Raw genomic sequence first — 26,670 nt, 5'->3', positions numbered from 1 at the left:
CGAGTCAACGAGGTGCGTATCTCTTAACAGCGATCTGGCGCACAGGCTTGCACTCAAAACCTTCTGTTGTCAGGGTGTTCCTCGCGAACTTTGGAGATCTGTCGAGCCTGCCGCTAAATACGACCGCGCCGATAATTTAGCGCCAAGATGTGACCCTGCAAGGAACGACTCCGAAGCGCTTTTATCTCGTTACGTCCTCCATCTGCTCACTGTAGAATGCCCTCAGCGCCTCTCACGTCTTTGCAGCAGTGTTGCAGCGGAGTATTTGCTTGACCCCGGGCAGCATGTGGCTCGACCGTGCCGCGCGCGGACTCGGCGCGGATCTGGGGCGTTGTTTCAGATTCGAAACCTTCACGGCCAATCACTACGCGACTGCCACACCTTGAGCAGACGAGGCTCAACTATCTGGCTATCGGCAGCCAAACAGTCAAGGGTCCTTGTCGCCAACTGTGTCTCTCAAGCCTGAAAGCCAAGAATCAACGACTGGACCTGCGTGGCCGCCCGCGTCCAGCGTGGGGCTGTTTCACTGTGATCTGGAAAGCAGTGCAAGGTCGTGGCATGCAATTTGGACCACTCGATTGCCACGTCGAACTGATGCCAGCGCGATGCGCCTTAATCCGAGCTAACATGAGGTTCGCGACATTGGGCGACAACGGTTGCACAGTTGACTTTTGCTAGCGTGGGTTTCGTCCTGAGGTTCCCCTTCACCTCGAGATCCCCCAGAGTTTCTCTTCAATTCTTATTGTTTGTTGTTGATATCATTGTCGAGCAAGAAGACTCACTTGCCTTACGGCGTTGGGCTTGTCCCCTCTACATCACTTACTTTCTAGTTCTCTCTCTTGACTCTCTATTAACCGCTTGACGCGTATTTCTCGACTGCTGGTCAGGTCAAAACCATCTCTACCCACGAAAACCATAAACGAAAATCTACTATACCCACGAAAACGAAATGCCACTTCTCTCAGCAGATCACCTGGCCGGTCCAGGCTACATCATCCTCAACGTTCAGAGGGGTTTGAACATTATCGCACTTGCTTCCGTGGTCGCCAGCAGTGTTGTAATGCTTGTCAAGACATTCATTGTTTCCAAGGTATGGTTAGAATGTTGAGTGAATGGGCAAAACCTAATGGCAACCAGTTCTTCTTCTTCGATGCTACAAGCCACGTCATTACAGCTATTGTTGGCTTGTTCCTCATTGTCTCCGAGTGCTCACTCTTCCGTAACTTTTACGCTCGCAATTGGCCTCTCCTCAGCCCTGCCCATGGTTTCGTGACATTGGGCTGTGCCATGATGGTTCTCGGACTCAACATGCTCGGCAACATGAACAAGGAAGCCACGAGCCAGAAAACCCTCACTCTGCCCTTCTGGAGGCTGCTTGTGGCATCTGGTATCCTTGCCATCGTCATTGGCTTCTTCAATGTTATTGCAGTAAGTCTGATTGTTCGCCAGCCGAAATAGCAGAAACTGACATACCACAGAGCTACGTCTTCTGCGACCGATCTCGAGGCATCACAGCTCGTCGTGTCCGCTCGCGAGGTGCCATGACCCTTTCTGAAGTAGATGCCGAATCTCAGCATTACGACTACGATCCCAAGCACAAGGCCTTCACCATTAGTACACATCACACTGGCAGCAGCTCTTCTCGCTCGCACTTTGGCAACTCTCCACCAATGCGCAATGCCACACCGCCCATGCGCATGGGTACACCACCAGCAATGGGTGCACCTACACCTCGTGTTGACTGCGGCTCACCTCAACCCGAAGCCCAGCAGCAGAACCCCAACCGTCTCTCTCAGTTCGCATTCAGCCCCATCTCGGCATTCAAGAGCGTACGGGGTTCGTTCCTCCCCTCATACCACAGTACCTCGCCACCCAAGCCCAGCTTCTTCGGCCATCGCCCTTCATCGTCAATCTACTCGCGCACAACATACGGTGGCGAGCCCGCGAAGAAGAAGTTCTGGCAGCGCATGGCAAGGGAGGAAGAGCCCGAAGTTCCTCGCGTGCCGGCGGAGATTTCGGGCCCGTTGAACATAAACCCCCAGTTTGCACACCTGGTCAAGCCCAACCTTGCGCACCATCCTAGCGTGAGGAGGCCTGAGGTGGACTTTGACAAGATCTGAAGTGCGGATAGTACCCAGGAGATAGGACTGAGGATGGTGCGCGTATATGAACGATTATGATACCACTTTCTTTTTTGTACAATTTGAGCTCGAACATTGCATGCATACTATGGCAGGGGCAGGGGCGGAGTTACTTGTGCATAATAGCAACTTCAACAGCTTCTACTTTCAAATCCCTCAACATCTGCCTGTCAGTGTCATGTGAGAGCCCCTTGTTTGTGACTGGTGTTTTTTTTGGTAAACGCCTGCCTACGATGCTGTGTTGTGCATGACGCAGCGCTTTGCAGCTATATATACACTGGTTACACGGCGAGTCGCCCATTTCACGAACCTAGCCGGGGTCAAAGCGCATCAATTTTTTTGCTTTTTCATATAGTCAAGTAGCACCATCTTACAAGTCTTAGCGTTCTCAACCTTGTGCAGGCGTTGCGTTCTCGCGGGAAAACACATGCTGTTGCACCGTATTGACTTCAGTGCAATGCTGTAAAACGCTGTTGTGTTGAGTAACGAAGGGTTGATTGTACGCGGTGAATGAGAAGTAATTTCCTCGACACAAGTACGAAGAACTCGAGGAATGAAGAATGGTGGGCTCGTCTCGATTACAACATTAGACGATTTTGTTGAATTGCGCACTCCCTCTTATCCGAACCGTATCTCGATCTCCGCCAAATTGATGATGTTGCATACCAAAACGCAACGCTCTACCACAGGAACCGCTGGATTTTCCCTGGCTCGCTCGGCCACGTAAACGTCCGGTACAGGAACAAGTGCTGTACGACCTGGTTGATGGCAAGTAGCCAGATAGTCTCGGCCACAAGACGCAAGTCCTGCGAGTACTGCTTGCCTCGGACGGTGAATGAAACGGGTAGGTACGGTACGTGCAGGCGCCATACGATCCAAGGAATGATGAAATAGCGGGGCTCGACCAGAGGTGCGGTCACTACAGAGAGTGCAGTGGCAACCAGCCAGACGAGGACGAAACTGACCTGACACGGCTTTGGCTTGGTGGGGGGATCTGTTCGGAGATTTTTGCTTTCCGGCTTGGTGTTCTCTGGCTGAACAGGTAGAGATCCGAGGGCTTGAATGCTCAGATACGCGCATACGTAGTATACAGGAACTGCTATGTATTTGACCGCTGGATGGCGAAGTAAGATCCGAAAGATGTAGAATACGTAGTGTCGGTTGTCGGCCAGGGTGTAGGGATGAACTATCGTGTTGAAGTGTACAGCAGCTAGACCGCCAGCGATGAACAAAGTAGCAGGCAGAAGCTCCGGTAGAGATGGCCCGTTCTTAGGCGGCGTGTATCCTAGCATTTTCTTGAGCTGAGGCGGCATGAAAGGACCAACGATGCGGTATAAAGGTCCTAGCAATATAGGCGCTGAGAAAAGAGCAATGTAAGGCCATATGTAGAGCATTTGGGGGATATGGATGGTGGCTGTGTGAGCCGACTTATCGCCTGCTATTGTCAGTTCTCCTAAGCGAAGTGTACGCGGACGAACATACCCAACACCACGCTGCCATTCCAAGCTACGAAACCAGCGAATATGACCAAAAGCACAACATACGAAGCGATTGATCTTAGTACCACGATGGGTTTCCTCAACGCTGCAGGTACGATGGTCAACACGAACATAATGACATCTATCAATATCAGCTAAATCGTTGAGTAATACGTTTGGACTTAGCATACCTCGTAAGCCAGCATCGTATACAGAGCCGTCATAGACTGTATTGGTTTTCCAGCATTCTTGCAAGATCGATGTCGGCTTCTTTTCTTTCATCTGCATCCATGGCTCGTTCCTCTCCAGCACTTGAACAACAGTCAAACCAGCGGGAAACACAGCTACCCAGAATATGTTGGTCTGTCGGAAGAACAAAGCCACAATACCGACGAACACAGTGGAAACATCGTTGCGAATATCTCCAGCCGGGCTTCTCTTATGCAGGAAGATTTGGTAGCTTAAAAGCACCGCTGCAGTCGACATGACATCTGTGTAATACAGCGCAGCAAAAAAGAAGAGTGGCGGCAGTAGGGAGATATTGACAGCACTCAGAGCATTCGACACGGGCATCTTTCCGTCCAGGTTTACACTCAAACCATTTTTGATATTCTCTTCATTGGTCAATTTGAGAGATTCTTTCGTAGGCCGTTGAGGATCTACTCGTTCTCGTACCAAGCGCAGAATGTGAAGGACTGTGTGAAAGACCAGAACGATCGCCAGGACGTTCTGAAATCGCAAAACTTTCGTACTACATCCAACAATAGGCTGGAACAGCTTGGCTATCAAGTATCTGCATTCATGGTTAGTTGATTCTCGCTCCATCCAGCAGGGGTAAAAGGGTCATACAAGCCTGGCGGAGTAGTGATCTTAGGGTCCCAGGAAAAGTCTCCTTTGCAGTACTTCTGAGCTTGAGGGACGTGAAAGAACTCATCCTAAAAAAGTCAACACTATAACATGAGACAGTAAGGGCCGCTTACCTACCAGATACGGTTGTGGCACTTTCCCGCCAGCCACACTTGCCCATGAAGCGGCAGCGACCGCAAAAAGGCTGGAAGCAGCATGAGGAGCCGCTCCTTGCCAGTTTTCCAGCATCTGGACGCGAGAAAGTCGGAATCGAAGGGAAGAGTGATGTTGACAAAGTGACGGCACTAGATATCAAAGGCCACCGAGGCCGCGGGAGAGCCTCAAGAAGCTAGCGCGAATTAGGCAAAGCTTGTTTGGGCGCGTCCGCGGTTCGTTCACTCTTATGAACATTTCGAGATGACACCCACGCGTCGCGACAATGGCATTGCCTCTTCCGCCGGGGCTCACGCCTCCAGAGATCGCGTTTCTGTGCGAAATGGAACTCGTGACTGTCATCCCGCGCCAGAGACTCGAAGGTCTGGAGCTGCTTGGAGTATGTCTGCCCCTCCAAAACCCCTCTACAGAAGTGCATGTCCATGCAACCATGCGCTTGTATGTTCCCAGTTTGAAACTCATACAAATATAGGGACCTCTAAAACCTCTCAATCCGCCCCAGAGAAGTAACATCCCCCTCTGGCTCGCCCTTCTCCTTAAACGCCAACGCCGCGCCAATATTCTCCCTCCACCATGGCTGAACACACACTCCCTCACCGCAATCCTCGACCACGAGACCGAGCATGCAGATACGTTCTCTCCGCCACCGCGACTACCGCCGCAGCCTTCAGACAACACGCTTCCTGTTTCACCTCCATTCCTTCCCACATCTACAGCAGACGCAGCACCAGATGCGTTGCCATATCACTGGTTGGAGCTAGGCGAAATGCTGCTGGAAGCTGCAGCAGATGACTTCGAAGAGCCAGATCAGGTTCGCAAGCTGCTCAGAGGACTACGAGAAGTGCGCATGGCGAAGCTACGGAGCGGTGTGGAAGTACTGGACGCAGGCGGTGGAGTCAAGATGAATGGTGTTGGGGGCATGGAAGTGGGAGAGGGAAGGGCATTTGTCATAGGCGTGATAGATGGCTTGAGGTACACTTGTCATGAAGAAGATGGCTATGGGACACAAATGCTGATAATCTGCAGGAAAATCGGAGCGTCTCGCGAGCAACAACGCAAAGACCGAGACGCAGAAGAGGCCGAGAACGGCTACTCTGGTCCTGCCGGAGATTACGACGATGACGAGATGGATATGCAATGATTGCATCCTTCAATGACAACAACAACAATAACGACGCACCTCGTGGTGTCGCCGCAATGGCACACCGTCCCCAGCTTGGACTACAGGAGAAGCATCTTTTAGGCTCATCACATGAAGTCCTGAACTGCGACATCATTACGACGCCTCGGCTTTGGTTTTTATCAAGCCACCGGCATAAACCCTCACACCGTTCGTACGCACATGCGGCTCGCTTGCGCACACGGCCCGACCCCTGTTCGCACGCGCATGTACCCCGTACATAACCGCCGCAACTATTGACGACCCACTGTCGGTCCTGCGCGACTGCTGTGTAACAGTGGCAGGTGTAGACAGCGGTGTGGCGTGTAAGTAGACTGCGCTCTTGCTGGGATATGCGGGCGCTGTCACTGTACAGCCACTTCACAACATACTATAGGCGAGCGTGGACCGCAGAGAGCTGGGAAAACGAGGAGTAACGGGTAGAGATGCCAGATGCAGCGCGGTGGCTGAAATGAGCCTCAGGGTACAGTGTCCTGCTAAGGCTCTGGACCGGGTTGCGTGGCAAGGGCAAGGACTTGGTCGTTGGCAGTGCCTTTACGTGATCCGCCTAGTAGAAAATGTAGCCGTTTAGTATGTTGAATGCCTAGAAGAAAAGCCGAACCTACACCCACACGGACAGACTTTGACATTCTCAGACGCCAGTCAGTACACAGTTCATCCCCAGAGCTTGACGGATGAAGCCAAAAGCAACCACCGCGACCCCCACGCCAACGCATCAGCGACTCCTTTGGGATTTGCTTGCATCGATCCACTTATGTCATGCCTTGCACATTCAACAATACTTGCACAGATCAATGCAGCTGCATGTGGCCGAACGCCATCTGTCACCCACCTACTCCCCGAGCGCTGATGAAAAGCAATCAACCCAGCCTCTGCTTTGATCCGTCTCTCTCATTTCTTCTTCTTCTTCTTCTTCTTCTTCTTCTCCTTCTCCTTCTCCTTCTCCTTCTCCTTCTCCTTCTCCTTCTCCTTCTCCTTCTCCTTCTCCTTCTCCTTCTCCTTCTCCTTCTTCTTCTTCTTCTTCTTCTTCTTCTTCTTCCCAATTCACCCCCGTCGTCGCTCAGCTCACGCCACGCCCGCAAGGGAACTGCATCTCTCCGCTCCTCAGCTCCTCAGCTCCTCGCACACACTCCACCAATCCCAAGTCCCCACGCCCAAACTCTGACCGGCTGAGCTCGAACAAGACAGATGTCGGCGAGAGAAAGCTGCAAGGCTGGAGGGAAATGAAAGACCTCTGTGCTGGATCCTAAGCGAAGTCCAAAAGTGAGGGCGGGTCGTTCGGCAGCGCTGACTCCCCCGATGTACTGAGGCGATCATGGCACGTTTTGCATGTGCGCCGTTGTGGGTTTTTGGTCTGGGTCGGTGCGGGTATGTCGTCTCCATGGCAGGCATTCACGTCGCGGTAGGGGAACTGCTTCTTGGGGCATCTTGCACGACTCGGGTTTGTGTGGGGAGATTGCGTTGGCCTACTTGTGGTTTACGGGGTTTTCCTTGCTCTTGTCTCACGGACTTGTTCTGTTTTGCATAGCTAGCGGCTGAAGATGTAAGGTGTAGTTACAGTGGCCATCAATGGTGTGTGGTGAATCTACTTCCTTACAGGCATAGATGTGGCTGAACTGACTCCCGACAATGAGTACAGCAGCTTGTAGAGGAGAGGATGGGAAGAAGGTCTGGGTTTGGAGATGAGAGAGCAGTCTACAGTGGAGAAGGTCTCGGTAGCAGTCATATGATCGACATAGCAGTCATCGATGCCGTGCTCCAAACATGCCTCTTGTGGTGGCACATTGCTACTAGCACAGCCGCATGAGATGAAGGACGGTCAGGAAACCCGGGTGAATATCCAAGGCAGGAGACAGAAGAAGGGTCACTGGTGATAAAGTTGCAACATGACTGATATGATCTCCATAGCAGTCTTCGACACAATGCTTCGGACATACCTTTTGTGGTAGCATATGGCAGCTAGCACGACCGCGTAAGATAAAGGGCGGTCCAAAAAATCGGGGAGGAATCCGAGGCAGGAGACAAAAGAAGGATCAGTAGTATCAAAGTGGCAATATACCTGATATGATCACCATAGCAGTCGTCGACACAATGTTACAAACATGCCTCTTGTGGCAGCAGGCGGCAGGCAGTACGACTGTTTGAGATGAAGAAGGCGGCTGGGAAGTCAACGGGACATGAGGGTAATGACAGAGTTTGCAGTAAGCTCTATAGGATCTCCATAACAGCTGTCCATACTTCTCCCTCCACCTCCCTCATCCGGTATGTTCACGACTCCACCGTGACGCTGTGAGATGAGCACGGAGGCTTTGTGGAGGCAGAAAGCTGTGCAGGACCCGCGTCTGGAGATGAGAATCTATGTCGTAGCTGCAATACAACGCATAGGATCTCCATAGCAGCAATCGACTCTTTGCTGCAAAACCTACCTGTTCTGGCAGGATGTGGCAACGACCATGTCATTGTTCATTGCAAAAACGGTCTGTACTCATCTTACGCTGTCCCGGAATAGAAACATGGTCGACTCTCTGGAGATGATGAAGTACGAGGTGGTGGAGGTGGAGTTGTTCCTCCAATCACATTCCAGGCTTCTACCGGGAGGCGAGGTGCATCGGGTGTCGTGAGACGGTTTTATAGGCATGCTGACCTATAGTGGATCGCGGTATTTTCGATGTACAGTTCGACCTTCGCGAACAGGTGTTCAAGCTCGGATGTTCGGAATGTGTGTGCAGTCGAGTTGGTGTTCTTGCGACTGTCTGTGGTGCGAGTAGGCCTCAGTTTGGATTCTGCTGAGAGTTGAATGGATGTCATTCAGTCGACTGCCTCGTTGGCTGCACGTGTGACTGCATATATCCTATAGCATAATGCATATGCGCACCGTGAGCTGGGGATCATCCTGACATATAGCATTGCTGTGCTCTGAATGGGACACTGTACGTTTTGAGCCGATGAATAGTTCTTCCGCGAATTCAACGCTGGACCTAAAGACAATTAACAAATCACTTGTATTAGATCATATCGTGCTTGTGGACCTGGCCTTAACTTGTAGAACCTCGCAGTGTCTCGTAAAAGCCGATCCAGCAGACTGAAGCTAGGTATAGTTGCCCAACAGTAAATACGGATTGTGCTGCGAACGATGTGCAGGGAGGGGGTTACAATGATACGCCCCACTTGACCGCTTTGCGTCATACTCTGATTACTGTTCCGAAGCACGCAAGATCTGCTTGGCGTCAGATATCATCCGCAAAAGACTCGCTGTTCCTCTCCGGCGCATGAGGCTGGTGCTTCGGATGTCTCCGAGCACCCTTGGACTCAGGCAACTGCCGGAAACGGAAGGTAATTTTACATCGATTCGCACCTATTCAGGGCCGAATTCGTCTCTCAGATGAGATGGTACCTGCGTAAGGCTCGTACCCCACCCGAGCAAGTTGCATCCTTTCGGAAATCTGACGTGACATTATCCGTAGGAGCAGCCCACGATTGTGCCAATGTGGCGTAGCTCAGCGGTCAACAATCCTTTGCCCACAAGGTTCAGGCGCAGCTAGCCCTCGTCTCAGCACTGGGAGTATAGAGAAATGTGCCGATTGCCAGGGCCACCGTTGCGCCGCATTGCCGCCTCAGACGCGGAAGCGGTACTTGCACAAATGATTCTGGATGGGGCGAACGTTCGACCACGCATGTGGCTAGCAGGCCTTGTATGCAAGGGATGTCTGTGCAAATCCGAGTAGTCATTGGCGAGATCCTCAGCCCTTGTTCAAAAAGCGATAACCGTTCATTTGCGCTGGTGGTTGTGCGCCTGTCCACAGCGTTTGAAAAGCATTGCAGCGGGAGTTTCGGGACGACGTGATGCCGAGTGTGGTCCGTATGCAGAACATTTGCCGTTCTGTTGAACCCGGGTGCAGGCCATTGTGATGGTAATGGTAGGTCGGGAGGTCGCACAACGTTGTTCCCTTGGTAGCGTACTTTGAAAACGCCTGCGATAGATTATTCCTGTCAGCTGGTTGCCGGCAAAGCGTTGCTCTGGTGAACAAGTCGTTGCAAAGCGCTTCCTCCCTGCTCCTCAAGGGTACGTATGCTGGGGCATCATGTTGATCTCGTCAACAAGGGTGACTTGGACCTGGTCCTTGTCCGAAAATCCTTTGAAAGTGACCGAAATCGGGTCGGAGTGTTCCGGGCTCTTGTGTGTGCACTTGAATGGACGAGTTACGTACGGATCTACCGCATACGACCCGCCTCATTTCTTCGCAGCCGGAGAAGAACACGTCCGTGTAGAGATTGAGCGCGCTGCTCATCTTGTATGGTCAAGCTCATCGTGCCTCGTGTTGCCTCTTGGGGTACTCACATGACCTCCAAGTCAAGCCTTTGCGCATCCCACGCACCGGTAAGTGTGCATCGGCCAGACTGCCAGTTAACGGCAAGGCTGCTATGCCTGTCCATGCCCCTGGGTCGCCTTGTTGCGAATGAGGAGAGGCTCGTGGCTGTTTCAGACAGGGGTCTGGCGGCCCAAATCAGAGTCACTAATCCATGCCATTCACGACAGGGTAAAGCCAGAGGCTCCACGCCTATCTAATCTGGAGAAGATGCTCATATCTTGATGATTCGGCGAGGTGCTGAGATGGTGCTTCCCAATCACCATGCATAATGAAAACGGCTGAGGGAAAAGCTCCAAAACAAAACCAAGAGGTTCGGGGATCAGCGATCGACGATTTGATAGCGGCGGCTAAGGGAGTGCCCCGTGGACGGCGCGCGCCTCAGTGGTGCCATCTCCATCACTTCGCAGGCAGAGTTTGTTGAGGTGGAGGCTCGAGATCTGTTTAGCTTGGAAGAACCTGAAGAGGTATGTGAATGTCGCTCATATACCCGACGGAGCAAAGTCCGCTCAAGGCCTTCATCGCGTAGCGTAGCGCAGTTGAGCAAAATGAAGATGCTCGCAGGCATAGCAAGTTGATCGACACGATGGGAACCCGTGGAACCCTCTCTCCGGTTGTATTTGAGACAAACCCAATCGCAATGCGCCAGATCCTACATCTGTACGCACGATACGCGGGCTGACAGACAGGCTTAAGCTTGAATTGTATTGACAGAAGTTAGAAAGTGGGCTGGACCGCAATGATCCTACGTCATTCGTAAAGTCTGAACTCTATCCCATATTGAGTTCAGAGACGAGACGTGAGCTGCCGTGAGCATGCATTGTGGTGTACATGTGTGTACGCTCCGGCGAACTGCCAGTGTAGCGCTTGATGGATGAGGATTTCTAGTGCACGTTGTCTGTGTTCTTGTGTTCTTGTGAGCTGCAGGGTGTCTTCACTGGACAAATGACATGTGTATGCAGCATGTTTTTTGATGTTCAGGTATGGGAAAGTCGTGGACTAAGTTCCGATACCCAGAAGGAGTTGTCTGAGGCTTGAAAAGTTCAAGTATTGAAAAGTTGTGGGCTAACTTCCGATACCCAGAAGGGGTTGTCTGAGGCTTGAAAAGTTCAAGTATTGAAAAGTTGTGGGCTAACTTCCGATACCCAGAAGGGGTTGTCTGAGGCTTGAAAAGTTCAAGTATTGAAAAGTCGTGGACTAACTTCCAAAATCCAGAAGGGATCCTCTGAAGGCTCTAAAAGTTCAAGTATTGGAAAGTCGTGGACTAACTTCCGATATCCAGAAGGGGTTGTCTGAGGCTCGAAAAGTTCAAGTTATGCAGACGATAACCAGAACATGCATAGGTGCCGACCAAGTCTTGAAGATTTGGGCCACCCTGGTGCAGATCGCGATCCCGTTGTGGTGAAGGGGTGAGGATGAGCGAGTCTGCGACAAGGAGTACTGTTGCGAGAGTTTGCCGGTAGGTGATGGACACATACGAACATCAATTCTTGCTGCGCATTGGGCATTGCCCCTGCTTCACGTGAAAGTACAGAGACCTATTTACAAATGGGGAAGGTTGCGAGTCTAGAAGTCAGGAAGATGGAATCTAGGAGTACCTAGGGCATCTACCAGAGGCTCGTATTATACCATAGCGAGCGTTGCCGAAAAGAGCACTCGGAAGCGGGTGACATGGAGCCTTGGACGCTGCTTTTGATTGCCAGCAACCCTTATTGGATGTCTTGAAAGACAGGTTGTGTACGCAAGACGATTCCAAAGCTTGACCGAGCAGCGAAGCGGACCGAGGTTGTTTGGCGCACTTTTGTACATTGGACGGTGCCCTTGTTGAGAAAGGGTGGATGTTGCGGTGTATGCGAGTTGAGATATCGATATGCCCTGCATGCGCTTTGGTCGCACAGCATCATCATCCATGCAGCTAGTGCTTGCATCCTGCGGTGCACATGCGCTTTTGCTGCGATACAAACTTCAGATACCTCAAGGGGTTTCCGGTGAGGGTGCCTACATCCAACGCCCTAGCATTGCAACAGTGACGGTCAACATGTGGAGTAGAGCAGAGCCGGTGCTCGATTACGCTCGCTCGGCAGGTTGCCAAATTTGAAACTGCTCTTGACGTTTCCCCGCGAGTTCAGTGTGGTAAGGCGTGCGAGGGCGGGCCAGGCCAGTACGGGACCTTGAAAGCTTTTCAAGCGGAGGGAAAGGCGATATCTAGCGGGGAGTCGAAGTGGGTATCTCCCCACGCATGGAGAGGTCCCTTGGCTAAGACATGACGTCTGGCGAACAGTTGGCCTTTGAGGGCCACTGCGCTCTGATGGTGCGACGGACGGACGATGTCGAAGGAGCGGGATGGCTTGCTATGCTGCTTGTGCTGTGCGATGATTATGGCAGCACTGCAGCACTGCAGCCATGTGGCTTTTTGCGAAAGCTTCCCGGTGACAGCCAATGAGGAGCATGCGTCGCAATGCAGAAGACAATCCCGGGGAGGGATGGGAAGCGTCCGCCACGGCAGCCGCGGATCGAGTGCCGTTCAGGAGATGCCTGTTGCGGGCTAGACAGCTTGAGCAAGGCAGTGGATCCCTAGCTCATTGAGCCAAAAGAGGCTGGGGCGTGAGTGTTCAATCATTCAATGAGATGAGCAGCCTCGCGCAAGAGCCCTGGGTAGTCGGGTGCGTGCATGCTGCGCGGGCCTTTATGCGGGCAACCGCAGTTGTGACAGGCAGCTCGAGTCACGGCGGTGCTGTCAGGCATGTCATGTCCGTGTCATGCCCTCGGCGCGTGCTTGCGCACCTTGGACGAGGGCTGCGAGGGCTGCGAGGGCTGCGATGGCTGCCAGGGCTGCGGGGGCTGGTGACTCGAGATGCGATGCACTGCACAGCAACGCCGTGCGCGTGGGTCCAGATTCCTCACGTCGGTCTGCTGGATCATCAGACGCGACGCGCAAAGGGCTCGAGGTTGAGCAACGCAGGTGCAAGCGCAAGGGCTCGGAGGCCGGTGGTGTTTCCCCGGCCTCCCTCGCGCACGGCCTGGAATGAGCAGTCACGACGCCGCAGGGCCCGCCATCGCTCCCTGGCCGCCCACCCCTGCCGCGCCCTGGCACTATGCGGCCTGCGCAGCGAGCAGCCATGTTGGGCCCTGGAGCTTTACGAGCTTGCCCCCCAAGCCGTCAGTTCGCTGCAGGTCACGACGGGGGTCGAGGGATCCATCCGCCATGGACGAGCAATAATAGTGCGGCGGTCCTGCGTGCACCATGTCTGCTCTCGTCACCACCTGGTTGTCTCGCCGTCGCGTGTGTGCCATCGTCTGTACAGTGCGCAGTTGTTGTGTGTGCGTTTGCCTGTCCGTCTTGCCGTTCTTGTTCTTGTTCTTGTTCTCGTTCTTGTTCTGGTTCTGGTTCTGGTTCTGGTTCTGGTCATGGCTGTTGTTTCCCACCACAATCGCTCCTTCCTTCCCACAATCTGAGCCCTGACTCGCCTGAGCGCCGCACCAGCAACAGACGACCGTTGACCTCGCCTTGTCTCTCCCTGTCGGCGACGACTCGAGCGTAGGCCCGACCCTTGCAGCAACGGCCCACGATCCCTTCCTCACGTACTCCGTACTGCCTGCCAGAAGGCGCGTCACCGCTGGGCCCTGGTTGCTGCACGCTGCATATCGAGCACCTGCCCCTCCTTATCACCCCCCAGTATCGATTCGGCGTCGTCGACGAGAAGACTGACGGTGTCTGAGACCTCGTCCGTTCCCTGTTCGCGCCTCACGCCTCACGCCTCGCGCCTCACGCCTCGCGCCTCACGCCTCACGCCTACTGCTCCACCTCTCCCCGGCGCATTGAATTCAGCTGGCTGTTTCACGGCTCGCCTCCATACCGCCGTCTTCAGTCACTTAGGTAAATACTCCCTCTACTGTGAAGCCAACACGCCGGCCACCCCTGTTGCATTGCCATTCGAGCGCATTCACTGCGTCGCCACCGTCATTCAACCCTCCTCGTTGGTTGCATCGAGTGCGCCGCCTCGTGATTGTCGCCTACATTCACCACATTCCTTCACCACGCCCAATCGGGCGGCACCATTCCTCACCCACCCCATCCCGATCACAATAATGACATGGCAACAGCAAGCGAGCAACATCAACATCAACACCAACACCAACACCAACACCCAACATCGTCTAAGCTCTCGCTCCCTTCTTCTACCATACCATAACCACCTTGAACCGCGCCGGGGCGATCAAGTGCATTCGGTACCACGCTTTGACCGACGTTTAGTCTTTGGATTCGATGCTGCAGCGCACCGAAGCTGCGGCGCCCAATTAGCGACTCACTTCTTGTACCCTCACCTCCCACCGTTCGCTGTACACCACCCCAAGGATGAGTGACCACACCATCGACTCAGAAGAGGTGGAAAGGTACTCGACTGACATGGTTGCACCCCTCAGCATCTCCAAATCGCCTAGGAAATTGCGCACCACCATCTTCGGCCATAGTCGCCAATCGTCTTCGCGAGCTCTTTCGATACGGTCACAGGCACAGTCGCAGATATCACCTCCATTGACGCCTATTACAGTAGACGACTCGACAGCAGAACCTCTTCCTGCGCAGCCTGTTTTCCACCACTATCTGCGCGCCTTCTACCACTACCTCCCAGCTTCTACCGTATCCTCGTCGACAGATGAATCGTCGATAACAGTAGCGATCCAGCAGGGCGACGTCATCCTGGTACATTCCGTACATCCCAATGGGTGGGCTGATGGTACTTTGATCGGCTCCGGAGCACGTGGGTGGCTGCCCACAAATTACTGCGAGCCATACGACCATCCTACGATTCGCAACTTACTCAATGCACTGACGCATCTATGGGACCTCGTTCGAGACGGCGAGAGCGGAAACCTGGATGCATTCACAAGGCAGGACTACGTTCGAGGGATGATTGCCGGTATACGATTCTTTCTAGTAAGTCAAAGCTACACCATGCTCACACGACAGCCACTTACGATGGCTAGGAAAGAACCGACTGTCTTTCAAGAGACTCGACCTTGATCGTGGCGCATGTCGGCTTGCGGCGCATGCGAAAAGGGCTTCTGGGTGATTTGTCCACACTCGTCAAGACCGCGAAGAAGCTGCAAGAAACACTACAGTCCAACGAGGATGCGGTGTCAGTATTCGGGCAGCTGGATGAGCTCGTGCTGAAGTCTTTTAAGCTTGTGACACGAGCGGTCCGATTTCTCGATATCTGGGCAACAGATGCTGTGTCCTTGTCGCTCGAGCTGAACCACGGGAACACTCATCGCCCATTGACACCGCCGGCAGACTCTGCTGACGCTGTCGTGCTACCGTCATCGGCGCCAATTCGAGTAGAGGATGACAGTCTACTGGCGAATGGAAGCGAATCTCCAGTAACACAAGCCCCCAATCTAGCGCACGATAACCCGGACGCCACGACGACAGGTCAGCCACCACGCAACCTCAATCGTCTCTCGGTTGCATTTTCCCTACCCTCGGAATCAGACGTACTCCACTCGCCCACCTTGTCCACTCATCCTCAGACCCAAGTCAAGAGACTCTCCGTCACCCACCGACTGTCGTACACAGGAGCTTCGCCAGGTGCTCGAAAGGAGAACCTTGTTTCGGAACGGCTGAACGCCGCTCAAGACTCATTCCTGGGATTCATTGGATCTTTTATTGGGTTGCATCTGCAATCGAGGTCTTCGGATGAGCTGGCGCATATCACCCAGCAATCCGTCGTTGCTTGTCGCCAGCTCCTTACCGTTGTCGAAGAAGTATGGGAACGCGACTCGAGAAGATCGAAAGCTTTGGAAGAAACACGCGACGTCATGTACCTGCGACTTACCGAGCTAGTACAGGCTACGAAAGATATGTTCAATGCCTCCGATGCCGACATGGACGAGGTGGTCTTTACACCAAGTTCCGGTAAACAGCTCGTCGCTGCCGCCACTAGTTGTGTTCGGTCTGCTGGCGACTGTGTTGCCAAAGCTCGATTGGTCATCGAGAAGACTGGTGACTTTGAGTTGGACGCGGCCGGTCCGGGACTGTCACATGAGCCTCAGGAGGACCTTGATGCGACCCAAAAAATCTCAGAGTGTATACTGGAGACCGACAAGCCACTGCCGGCACCACCGGCCGAAGATGAACAAGCCTTGCCGCCTTCTGTGGTCCTTGAGTCGAAACCCTTGCCGGATATTCCAAAGCAGTCGTCTTCGGATACGGACAGCTTGGAATTGCCGCCCACTATTCCTGCAGCGGTTGCTGAAAGCCCAGAAAGTCCGACGGCTCTCTCGTTTACCTCATCCTTGCAGCCCCTCAGCGAAGACCATGCTATCACTTCAGCTCAACTTGCGACGTACGAGCTTACGGCATGTCCTACAGGTGTCACGCAGCCACCAACCACCAAAACAGCCCGGAGTGACAGTGTCAATGCTTCAGTCGCGGACTCGAACAGTACGTTTCACTTCAGCATTAGCAATGGCAGCGTTGTTTCGCACACGTCTACTCGCGCAACGACCCCGGATCACCACGTACCTTCCAAGAAACAGAGCTTCCAGACACTTCTCAGTAGCTTCGGCAGTTCTTCCGAACTTCGCTCGTTGGCAAACGAAGACGTTGCGGCTGGTGAAGAACATTTGCTGGAGACGACATACGTCCATGAGCTCGCGTACAACAAGGAAGGTCAGATCTCTGGTGGCTCTCTTCCTGCGCTCGTGGAGCAGCTCACTACACATGAGGCCACTCCTGATGCTGTTTTTGTCACTACCTTCTACCTTACGTTCCGCCTCTTCACGACGCCAACAGAACTAGCGCAGAGCCTCATCGATCGCTTCGACTACATAGGAAACAGCCAAACGGTCGGCGTTCCAGTTCGCCTCAGGGTCTACAACGTTTTCAAGGGCTGGCTGGAGAGCCATTGGTCAGCTGACAGCGATTCAGTCGCCTTGGGCTTAATATTGTCGTTTGCGACTGGGAAGCTCCGGGCATGTCTACCAACAGCAGGCAAACGTCTTGCAGAGCTAACCTCCAAGGTCACTGAGGTTCGTGCAGGAGCTCTCGTGCCCAGACTTGTCTCTTCTATTGGCAAGACTGGCATCTCCACTACGATCTTCTCAACCAACGACAGCAATGCGCCATCGCCAATCGTCACTAAAGGCCAGCTCAACGCTCTCAGAGCAAGCAAAGAAGGCCGTGGGCAGTGCAACATTCTGGACTTTGATCCCATGGAACTGGCTAGGCAATTCACCATAATCGAATCCAAACTCTTCTGCGCCATTCAGCCCGAAGAGCTCTTGGCTCTGGAGTGGACCAAGAAGAGTGATTCCAAGGCAGTCAACGTCAAGGCAATGTCAAAGTTGTCGACTGACCTAGCCAATCTGGTTGCAGATACGATCTTGCACCTGGAAGACGCAAAAAAGCGAGCTGTTATGATTAAGCACTGGGTCAAGATCGCCGCAAAATGCCTGGAGCTAAACAATTACGACTCCCTCATGGCCATCATCTGCTCTCTCAACTCTTCGATGGTTATGCGTCTGAAGAAGACTTGGGAGCTCGTCTCCGTCAAAACCAAGGTCCGACTGGACGAGCTGAAGACAATCACTGATGTTGGGCGCAACTACGCTGTCCTTCGTCAACGACTACAAAACCACGTTGCACCGTGTATTCCGTTTGTCGGGATCTATCTCACCGATCTTACGTTCGTCGATGTCGGCAATGGCACTACTCGGCAACTTCCTGGCGAGTCTGGAACTGACAGCAAGTCTGTAATCAACTTTGACAAGCACATGAAGACGGCCAAGATCATTGGCCAGTTGCAGTCATTCCAGGTGCCGTATCATCTGGCCGCCATTCCAGAGATGCAAGACTGGATGGAAGCACAGATTCAGCGAGTGCGGTTGAGCGATCAAGCCAATGTTCAGAGCTACTATCGCCGCTCACTCCTCCTCGAGCCACGGGAGCTTCAACATGCTCTCAGAGGGTCTCCATCTGTGGACAACAGTGCCCAGAGCACGCTCACAGCTGAGAGCCGCACTACCTCCAGGGAAAAATTCGAGTTCCTCAACTTCAACTTTTCCAACAACAGCCTGATGAAAGGCTCATAGACTTACTTCAAGGCGCACCAAGGCGCCGCCTCACCTTTTTAGGATACCCTCAACCATGTTGGTCACGCTGAGCCGGCGTTTCGCAGCTGGTAAAGGCGCTTAGGCGCCCATCGACCCAGCACTCCTTGCGTGTTATTTTGCAGATATTCACGATTCTTACATATGCTTTGCTGTTCTATACCACTGTTTCATGGGGACTTGTCGATACTGGGAAGGAGTTCAAAAGGATACGCCAACATGGCAGCCACGATTTAGCTGGCACAGGTGTTCAAGAGCAAGGCTGTCATCACAGCAGCTGCAAGCAGTTTTGCCTAGTCATAGTATCCATGTGCATATAACGCGATGAGGCAGCTGCGAACAAATGAACAATCACCAAGACAGCCTTGGCTACACCCACTTGCATCGTGATGGGGACTGTGGTGGTTAGCTTTCAAAGTGGGGCTCATCCTCATCTTCCATCTTCGAGCCCCGCCATTCCTTGCGCAACCCAAGCTCCAGCTCTCCTATTCGTACCACTCTGCCAATCGCACAGCACATCAACGCACAATGCCGCAAGAACTTTTAATCGACGTACGCTCTCCGCTCGAGTTCTCTACAGGTCCTCTCGTCTCCGACCTTGCGCCCACGGTCAACATCGAGTACACATCCATCGACCGCCTCCCAGAAATCTACTCGGAGCAAGGCATCGAAGTGGACAAGAACGCCAGCATCACCCTGTACTGTCGAAGCGGCAGGCGGAGCGACATTGCGATGCGCAGGCTGCGAGAGCTGGGCTATGCGAACGCAAGGGACATTGGGGGGTTCGAGGAAGCCAAGCGCGTGCTGGACAAGGAGACCGTTGCGCGGCAGCTTGAGCGCATGGCTGGGGATGACGAGCAGGCTCCGGCTGTTGGGGAGGCGAGGAAAGAGGATGGAATGGCAAAGGTTCGGTCTCGGAGTTTCGGGGCGCTGATGGCTGGCTTGCAGGCGTGTGATGCGTGAGTGAGAGAGAGAGAGAGAGAGAGAGAGAGATAGAGAGAGAGAGAGAGAGAGAGAGAGAATCCAGGGTTGGAGCGTTCCGGTTCCAGCCCGGTTCCCGGTCAGGCGTGGGGGGGTTCAATGCGGCAGGTAAGGAGAGGAGCACGGCGTGATCAGAGGTTGGGTCGCATGTCAAATGCTTGCATTCGGGTGTAATGTACAGGTAACCACCAGATTCCCTAACGAGTGTGAAAACATGGTTCTTATAAACGCTCCTTTGCTATGCTCTTCGCTAACTGCTGCTCAGTGCTTAAAATATCCACGCTCAGCTTAGTTGTGGCGAGGTCCATTGTCCTGCTTCTGCGCCTGCTGATGGCCCTGCTGATGGCCTTGCTGCTGCTGCTGCTGACACTTACCGTTGTTCTGGCTCTGGCCTTTACCGCCCTGAGAAGCCTTGGATGGGGCAGCGGAGGGAGCGGCAGAGGCAGCGAGGCTGGGAGAGACGACAACGGATGAGACGGCAACCGAAGAAGAGGCGACAGCAGACGAGACGATAGCAGACGAGACGATAGTGGTCAAAGTGCAGCCGATAGCAAGATCAGTAGCATCGCAAGGAGCGGCATCATGTACTGTTGGTCCCGGGAGGAGGACCTATGCTGGCGTTTTTGTTGGTAACGCCACCGTCAGCGTACAGGTAGGCCGCAGGAGTGACGTTGTAAGAAGCACTAGAGTCCATGCCGAAAGACAGCCATCCGAAGATACCCTCGGATATATCGTCACCGAGAAAAACGTATTCGACCATTGGGTCAACTTCGCTGGCCATCTCTTTCAGATAAGTGTCCTTGTAGTTCTCCTTAATCACCTGGGTGTTGCTGGCGTACGGCTCGATGGTATCGACTGCCTCGATGAGGTCCTGATCGAAGAACATCTGTCCGACGTGGGAGAGTGAGGAACCAGCCAGGGTGTTGTTGTCGTTTACAGTAGCATCGAGAGTGTGCGTCATGATGTGGATATGGGTAGCACGGTTGGTGTAATGGCCAGGGAACAGAGTGTCGAACTGCACAACACCGCACTCGTCGGTCTGCGAGATACCGCGGAGGAAGGTTTTGTCGAGATTTGACTCGTCACTGCCGTCACCGTTGCGACTGGAGACAACACCGGAGTATATACCAGTCGCGTTGCAGTTCCATATCTCGAGGTAGACAGAAGGGATGGGCTCGCATGTGTTGACATCGATGACCTGGATGTCGAGGTGCAGGGGCACACCCTTCTGGTCCTCGGTGATGTCCTCGCGGATCATCTCGCCCTTAACCCAGTACGGGCCCGAGGTGACCTCAGGGGTGAGGATACAGGAGTTGTTGCCAGCGAAGATCACGGACGGGTCGGTATCGGCAGTGATGCCGGTCCGATTGGAGGCGTGGGAGGTGGCAAGAACAGTGTCGAGGTCACGAGCACGGAGGTAGTTCTTCTCTGTCAAACTTGTCAGTAATCAAATCTCAAGCTGTGTATGCCGCACTGAACGTACCCTGGTCGATGGCACGCTTAGCGCGCATCTTCTTGACCTCCAAGCTGCGGCGATGAGCCATAGCAAGATCGTTGCCGCGAGCCTTCAGTGCTTCGGCGCAGTGAGCGAGCGAGCGCTTGTGGGTGCTCAAGTACGCATTGCGCTGAGCGATCTCACGAGCGTGCTCCTCGGGGCTGTCGTCCGGGTGGGCAGCGGACTGCTGAGTGAGGAGAGCAGCTCCTACAAGAGCGGAAATGAACTTCATGTCGAAGGACGGGCCGAGGAAAAGAAATAATTGGGTTGTTGTGAGGAAGTGAATGAGTTGGTGATGATAGCTCTATGGACACTGGAGGTCTGCAGCTTTATATCATAGCACCTCGAAGTCAGTCCCACCTTTGAAGCGGTGGATATTGTCAGGCTTGGAGGTTATCACAGGACTCAGGGGCGAGATGATCAGAGAGAATAGGATGTATTGCAGGTAAGGATAGACGAACCGCTGCTGAACTAGAGCAATTCCTGTATCCCTTATATCCTTTAGGTGATCTGTAAGCACTAGTACCTAGGTATGGCCGACAACGGACCACTACGGACCAACCCAAGGCTTGGGGTGCTCCTGGTGAGCAGGAATCCTGACAAATAGGTATGCCCTGCTCAAGGCCTCGCTCAGGCTGAGTCGTCAGCAAGCATACGCAAGGCAATGGGTCGAGGGCTGGCGTCTGGCTTGGCAAAGACATGCTAGGCAGTACGAGATAAGATCGGTGAGCGTTGACGTTCCCCAGATTCTGCTGCAGTTGCCGTATCCATCAGAGAGCGTTTTCCCCCAGTCCTGATGAAAGTATCTCGCTCTTTCGCTCAAAGACAAACGCGATATGCTTCGTCGCCACTCTCACTCCCAATGCAACATTGATGCCTCAACGCAGTCAGGCACAGAGCTCTGTCCACGCCAGTGCGCTCCTGATTCTTTCCTGCCTTAGTTACGTTTCGAACACCACGCCCGTCTCTCCACACACGTAAGCTTCTGCACACCAATAAGCTCCCTCGCAATGCAAAGCAGAGGTTAACTCTCCAGCCCTGCCCTGCCAACGGACTCGTCGTGGCATGGGGACCTGGTGTTGTGACGCGTCGTGCACGCCTTGACTTGATGCATTCGTACCATTTCCTTGGTGATCTAGCCGTAAGCAGTATGGTGAGTGAAGGGACTGTCAAACCTCGACCGCTGTCAATAGCTTTAAGCGTTCCGCTGCGCGGGACGGTTAATAAAGCTTTATCGAATCACGCAGATCATGAGATTGACGTTGATGGCGGCTGCAGAAGCCGGAGTGGACCGGCTTGGCAAAAGTGCTTGACTCCAGATCAAGCATGCTTGCGTACGGGACGGGGCGCGTCACGAATCTTCATCTGTGCTTGTTCTTGTGTTGCCCTGCAAAGCTAACAAGTTCTAGCTGTGCCGACTAGTTTTAAGGTTTTGCTCATCTTCTTCAGGCTGGCGAATGGGTAGGGGTTGGGTAGGGGTTGGGTTCGGTCACGTGTTACCCCGACCCTAACCCAACCACAAAGTGGAGACAACCCCAACCTAATCCCTACCTAGTGGAGAGTAGAGACATCACGTGTCTGGGGTCAGGGTTGGGCTGTAGGTAGGTATCTGGGGTTGGGTAAGGGTACCTCACTCTAATTACGGCCAGTTATCGCAGCCGGCTGGCCCGGGCTAGATCACCAGATCTGACGTGATCCGACGCGACCCCGACCCTACCTCTACCTACGCTAGCATGAAAGGCTAGGACATCGGTCAACAGTTGCAACGCTGGCACTGACATCAAAGTCATGTTTTTCTTCGCAGCTACTCATCATGTTGGCTGCGTCCGGAACGTTGCACTGGTTTCTTGTTGTCGTTGGCACTGTGTGGCCACAGAATTACTCATGGTCCGAAGGGAACTGGTTTGGTTTGAGGAAATCCGTCCCAAGTATCGGGGAACTGTTGAATAAATTGCATGGGTACGAGTTGGTGAAACAAGCACTGTGCTTTGTGTTGGGATTTTTGGTTATCTACGCAGACAAGAACTTGCTCAAGGGGATAAACTCTCTTCCGGAGCAAAAATGGGAACTTGTCTGTAGTTACTTAAGGCTGACTGGACACATGACGTCTCTTCGGCTGCTATACTTGCAGTCCAACTGGCTTTGGGTCTAATTAAGGCCACGTTCACCTTTTTACTCTTGTGCTACTCGAGGTTCAGCCACTATCCGCAGTAGTGTCACAAAGAGCGTTTGGAGAGAGAATTTTACCAGACGAACTGTTGGCAGCCAACGGAGACCCCGTATGATAGCTAACTCGGTCTCGTGACAATTTCTCAAGAAGGGAAAGGACCTTGTTTCATGCTGTCGTTCCCTTTGGTATGGAATGTTGCCGTGTTTATGGCTCGTCGTTGCGAGGCCAATCACAAACGTAGCCAACAATCGAGATCTGCGTACACGTCTGGAGGCATTCAATGTTGGGTCTTCTCATGCGTCTGATCTTGTGCGCTCCATATTCCAGGCATGATGGGTCGAGATCTTCTGGTAGGCTCCCTTGTTGTTGCTGTCATGGCTAGGCACAATACGTTCGTCTGCAAAGGTAAAGTGAGGCCGCGTGGAGCCCGAGCTGGTGAGAATGACCAGTTCATGGCTACCCGTTGGCATGTCGCAACGCCATCCATGTGTAACCTTCAGGGACTCAGTCTTCTGGAGATGTCGCACGTGCTCCTTGATGACCCCGTCGTAGGCAACAATGTGGCCTGGGTCAACATTGAGTCTTTCGATTGCTATAAACGGTGCATCAAGCAGGAGCAGGCTAGCGGAATCTAGCTCTAGGTGTACTGTCCACCGAAAGTCGAGTATGTCTTCTTGCGGACCCAAAACCTCGTCCCGTGCTGGAGAAGCCAGGAACTCCAGGTGCGCATCTAGGCTTGGCCAGACACCAAAAATAAAGATGAGGCTTGAATCTTCGATGCAGCTAAAGAAACGCGAGTTGGTTCGCAGTTGACCTCGGACCAGCGACAGGCTCTTGAGCAACTCTGGCTCATCGACGGTCAGCCCTTTCAGACGAAGCTGAGTGATTTCAATGACGGACATGCTCCGGGCTTCTTCCAGTCGTTGTAATCTCGTAACGTGTCTCGATATAGTATTCGTAGTGCATCACACATGCACGATGGAGTGATTGGGACTGCGGGGTCTTTCACTCCGATCAGGGTTTAGCGGCTTGGCAGCATACTATCTGCGGCCTTTCGATCTCTCTGACAAGGTTGTATCACAACATCATCAACCACAGACAAAAAGAAATCAGTTAGAACACTAGTTGTGATGCCCATGGTGCCAGCTGAAAATTTTAATTCCACATCGCTATGCTCCTATAATTTCAAGATGCTCCATAACCATCTTCCACCGGCTTGGTGCACATCACACTGCTTGGCAAGTCTTATCACATCCAGATCACAAGAACAGTCCGCCAAATAGAAGCAAGGAAGAGTATGATGTTCTAGCGATGCTGCTTTCTCGTGTCACCTTGATGGCGCCGACGTGCGTTCTTAAGTCGAGGCTGTTGCAACGCTGATCACTTGTTCGCAAAGGCAGCCTAAATAAATCATAAGGCGTTTCTGCGTCGTGTAAGTTGACTTACCGAAGCTGCACAGCCTCCAAGCCACCGACCATTGGCCGCTCACCGGTGAGGTATCCCAGCTGGGTACCAATGGAAGCTTGGCCGACTTCACTTCAATCAAAGAACTCGGGTGCTTACAAGCCTTAGCGAGCTATCCCGTCATTCGCTGGAACATTCGGTTCTTACCGCGTAGGGCTGTGAGTCAGGCGTCTTCAGCTCGCACACTTATCCTCCTCTGACCTGGGGGGTTTCGCTCATCGCTCACGGTCTAAGCCCCGGATTTTATGAACCGTTCGACATGGGTCATTGCGTGTCACAAATAGGAATACTATATACTCTCTCAGCGGAAGGTCACTCGTGTCTTACGTACTGAGTACGATTCATATGAAAATCGTGATATCTTCTTTAGAATAACATCATGCGAGATTCGTCAAGTACGTCGAGCGACTCTCCAATGGCTTCAGACTACAGAATAGGTCACATGCCATCACATCCTCGCAAACCAATACCAAGGAAAGGACACACCAAGTCACGTCGTGGGTGCTTCAACTGCAAGAGACGTAGAATCAAATGCAACGAGAAGCATCCAAGATGCGCCCACTGCGTCAAAGCAGGGCTACAGTGTGACTACCCTGCCAACATCATACAGCTTATGCAGAGATCGACGAGACCTTCACATCCACAAGAGGCAGTAAATTTACGTTCGACGCCTGGCATTTTTGTAAGTGATATCGAAAGGTCCACACAATTATAATAAGATCTGATGGTGTCAGACAATGGCCGACATGCGCTTGTTCCACCATTTTATTATCACTGCGTATCCACATATACCTGTTGGTGCCGACAAGATCTGGGTCACTGTGATCCCGGGTTTTGCACACAACGTAAGTGATCCCTGCATATTCTACTGCTAGCGAACTGAGAACGGTGCCTCATGTGATTCGGATCTACCTGCAGCCGCACTCAACGCACTTAAGAAACATGCTGACTTATGCAGTATGAGTACCTCATGCACTCGATCCTTGCATTGGCCGCCTCGCACTTGGACGCTGTATCGAGCATCAGTGTTGCCGAGCAGGCAATACAGCATCGTATTCTAGCTGTCAAATCTCTCAACGAAGCATTGTCAGTACCGCCAAAGTCGAAGAGCGAACAAGATGCCAGAATGGCTGCTGCATTGGCGCTTGCCTTCCAGTCAAGCCATCTCCAAGATGGCCTCGCTGAGTTTTTGACTATGGTTCGAGGCTGTAACTTGATCGCCAGTGATGGATTGTCATTGGGCTCAGATTCACCCTTTAAAGTAGGTCCTTCGTCTTCAATAACTGAGGTTAGCCGATGTTTCCGCATCCAACAGTAAGCGCACTGTTTCTGACTTCACAAGGCCTTTGGCGAAGACAGCCACCTTCAGCAGATGAAGCACCGAATCGGCACCGCTCCTCCATTCAGCTGCCTCAACCAGGGAGACCTTGACCTAGCTGCTACCTCTCTTTCCTCAATTGGATACCTCAACATGTCCCCCTTCGAACACGCCTACCGGTCCGCCCTCGACACCACTATACAGAACGCATACGATCGTCCGATTGACGCATACACATCCTTCGTCACGCTCTACAACATACCCTCTCGCTGGTCGAACGACGAATTCCAAGCCTTCATTGACCCGAACAACAGCATTGCTCAGATATTGCAAGCGCACTTCATCGCCGTTCAAGCCATCCTCACACCAATCCTATACCTCGAACGGGTCGGCTTCGAAGGTATCAACGCACCAACGGCGGTGATGAGCTGGATTGAGGGTATCTATAGAAATGTGCCACATCATCTGAGGCATCATTGCGAATGGCCAAGACAAGTGTCGAGATATCCGTATATGAGATTCTTGGGACAGAGGAATACGAGTTATTTTGATAAACAAGCTGAGGACTTGGAACTGCTGGGTCTATGAGGTTATGTCTGGTGTATTGAATGGATGTGTCTTTTGGCGTCAGCGGATTGCAGAAACAGTGCACGACACAATACCCATGATGGCCATATTGCAGATCTGTCGTTACATTCACTTTGTAATTTGCGAAGTGAGAAAATTACAGATAGCGTTAGCAAGCCGCTTCTACAGTTCTGTCTCCAGCCCAAACCGCACCTGGAGAAATCCTCCTTGTGGTCTGGGCAGCATACTATAATACTGCAGATTTGCTCCTTCCAAACGTGCTAGTGCAGCGCTCTGGTAATAGGGCTTGTAACAAAGAGTCTCGAAGAACGACCAAACTACGACTCCTACCCATTTACACACCGGCGTCCTCGAGG

At 52.8% G+C, this 26,670-nt stretch overlaps 9 protein-coding genes across 10 annotated transcripts, besides 9 other annotated features; 6 read left to right on the top strand and 3 right to left on the bottom strand.

Annotated features, from left to right (window-relative positions):
* Positions 1 to 949: 949 nt before the first annotated feature.
* Positions 950 to 2,120, top strand: EKO05_0007550 (uncharacterized protein; the record flags this gene model as incomplete). The annotated part of the gene is made up of 3 exons (XM_038943317.1): positions 950 to 1,090; positions 1,138 to 1,428; positions 1,479 to 2,120. The coding sequence occupies 3 exons, from the start codon at positions 950 to 952 to the stop codon at positions 2,118 to 2,120; spliced, it is 1,074 nt and encodes a 357-aa protein (XP_038793847.1).
* Positions 2,121 to 2,821: 701 nt separating this feature from the next.
* Positions 2,822 to 4,714, bottom strand: EKO05_0007549 (Dolichyl-P-Glc:Glc(2)Man(9)GlcNAc(2)-PP-dolichol alpha-1,2glucosyltransferase; the record flags this gene model as incomplete). Its single annotated transcript, XM_038943352.1, has 5 exons — positions 2,822 to 3,576; positions 3,624 to 3,761; positions 3,811 to 4,412; positions 4,469 to 4,554; positions 4,604 to 4,714. The coding sequence occupies 5 exons, from the start codon at positions 4,712 to 4,714 to the stop codon at positions 2,822 to 2,824; spliced, it is 1,692 nt and encodes a 563-aa protein (XP_038793848.1).
* A 190-nt stretch (positions 4,715 to 4,904) lies between these two features.
* Positions 4,905 to 5,780, top strand: EKO05_0007548 (DNA replication protein psf2; the record flags this gene model as incomplete). The annotated part of the gene is made up of 3 exons (XM_038943431.1): positions 4,905 to 5,018; positions 5,112 to 5,611; positions 5,666 to 5,780. The coding sequence occupies 3 exons, from the start codon at positions 4,905 to 4,907 to the stop codon at positions 5,778 to 5,780; spliced, it is 729 nt and encodes a 242-aa protein (XP_038793849.1).
* A 920-nt stretch (positions 5,781 to 6,700) lies between these two features.
* Positions 6,701 to 6,858: a tandem repeat.
* Positions 6,859 to 12,976: 6,118 nt separating this feature from the next.
* Positions 12,977 to 13,030: a tandem repeat.
* A 501-nt stretch (positions 13,031 to 13,531) lies between these two features.
* Positions 13,532 to 13,593: a tandem repeat.
* A 334-nt stretch (positions 13,594 to 13,927) lies between these two features.
* Positions 13,928 to 13,981: a tandem repeat.
* A 317-nt stretch (positions 13,982 to 14,298) lies between these two features.
* Positions 14,299 to 14,340: a tandem repeat.
* A 203-nt stretch (positions 14,341 to 14,543) lies between these two features.
* On the top strand, positions 14,544 to 18,280 carry EKO05_0007547 (Ras guanine nucleotide exchange factor bud5; the record flags this gene model as incomplete). Its single annotated transcript, XM_038943429.1, has 2 exons — positions 14,544 to 15,125; positions 15,176 to 18,280. 2 exons carry the CDS (start codon positions 14,544 to 14,546, stop codon positions 18,278 to 18,280), a joined length of 3,687 nt encoding a protein of 1,228 aa, XP_038793852.1.
* Positions 18,281 to 18,826: 546 nt separating this feature from the next.
* Positions 18,827 to 19,261, top strand: EKO05_0007546 (uncharacterized protein; the record flags this gene model as incomplete). Its single annotated transcript, XM_038947157.1, has 1 exon — positions 18,827 to 19,261. One exon carries the CDS (start codon positions 18,827 to 18,829, stop codon positions 19,259 to 19,261), a length of 435 nt encoding a protein of 144 aa, XP_038793853.1.
* A 2-nt stretch (positions 19,262 to 19,263) lies between these two features.
* Positions 19,264 to 19,319: a tandem repeat.
* A 272-nt stretch (positions 19,320 to 19,591) lies between these two features.
* Positions 19,592 to 19,645: a tandem repeat.
* A 214-nt stretch (positions 19,646 to 19,859) lies between these two features.
* EKO05_0007545 (uncharacterized protein) lies at positions 19,860 to 21,006 on the bottom strand (the record flags this gene model as incomplete). The annotated part of the gene is made up of 2 exons (XM_059637068.1): positions 19,860 to 20,707; positions 20,763 to 21,006. The coding sequence occupies 2 exons, from the start codon at positions 21,004 to 21,006 to the stop codon at positions 19,860 to 19,862; spliced, it is 1,092 nt and encodes a 363-aa protein (XP_059493051.1).
* A 193-nt stretch (positions 21,007 to 21,199) lies between these two features.
* Positions 21,200 to 21,262: a mobile genetic element.
* Positions 21,263 to 22,232: 970 nt separating this feature from the next.
* Positions 22,233 to 22,264: a tandem repeat.
* A 973-nt stretch (positions 22,265 to 23,237) lies between these two features.
* On the bottom strand, positions 23,238 to 23,846 carry EKO05_0007544 (uncharacterized protein; the record flags this gene model as incomplete). The annotated part of the gene is made up of 1 exon (XM_038947158.1): positions 23,238 to 23,846. The coding sequence occupies one exon, from the start codon at positions 23,844 to 23,846 to the stop codon at positions 23,238 to 23,240; it is 609 nt and encodes a 202-aa protein (XP_038793855.1).
* Positions 23,847 to 24,074: 228 nt separating this feature from the next.
* Positions 24,075 to 24,227, top strand: EKO05_0007543 (uncharacterized protein; the record flags this gene model as incomplete). The annotated part of the gene is made up of 1 exon (XM_059637067.1): positions 24,075 to 24,227. The coding sequence occupies one exon, from the start codon at positions 24,075 to 24,077 to the stop codon at positions 24,225 to 24,227; it is 153 nt and encodes a 50-aa protein (XP_059493050.1).
* Positions 24,228 to 24,787: 560 nt separating this feature from the next.
* EKO05_0007542 (uncharacterized protein) lies at positions 24,788 to 26,314 on the top strand (the record flags this gene model as incomplete). Of its 2 annotated transcripts, none has more annotated exons than XM_059637066.1 (4): positions 24,788 to 25,090; positions 25,143 to 25,253; positions 25,367 to 25,669; positions 25,751 to 26,314. In XM_059637066.1, 4 exons carry the CDS (start codon positions 24,788 to 24,790, stop codon positions 26,312 to 26,314), a joined length of 1,281 nt encoding a protein of 426 aa, XP_059493049.1. The 2 variants fall into 2 exon arrangements, with proteins under 2 accessions (XP_059493049.1, XP_038793856.2); XM_038943427.2 differs by having other exon boundaries at positions 25,367 to 25,696.
* Positions 26,315 to 26,670: the final 356 nt, after the last annotated feature.

This window comes from Ascochyta rabiei, chromosome 12, assembly GCF_004011695.2.
Source record: "Ascochyta rabiei chromosome 12, complete sequence".
Lineage (NCBI taxonomy): Eukaryota > Fungi > Ascomycota > Dothideomycetes > Pleosporales > Didymellaceae > Ascochyta > Ascochyta rabiei.
Note: the sequence above shows the minus strand (reverse complement) of the source record. Positions and strands in the feature narration are given on the sequence as shown.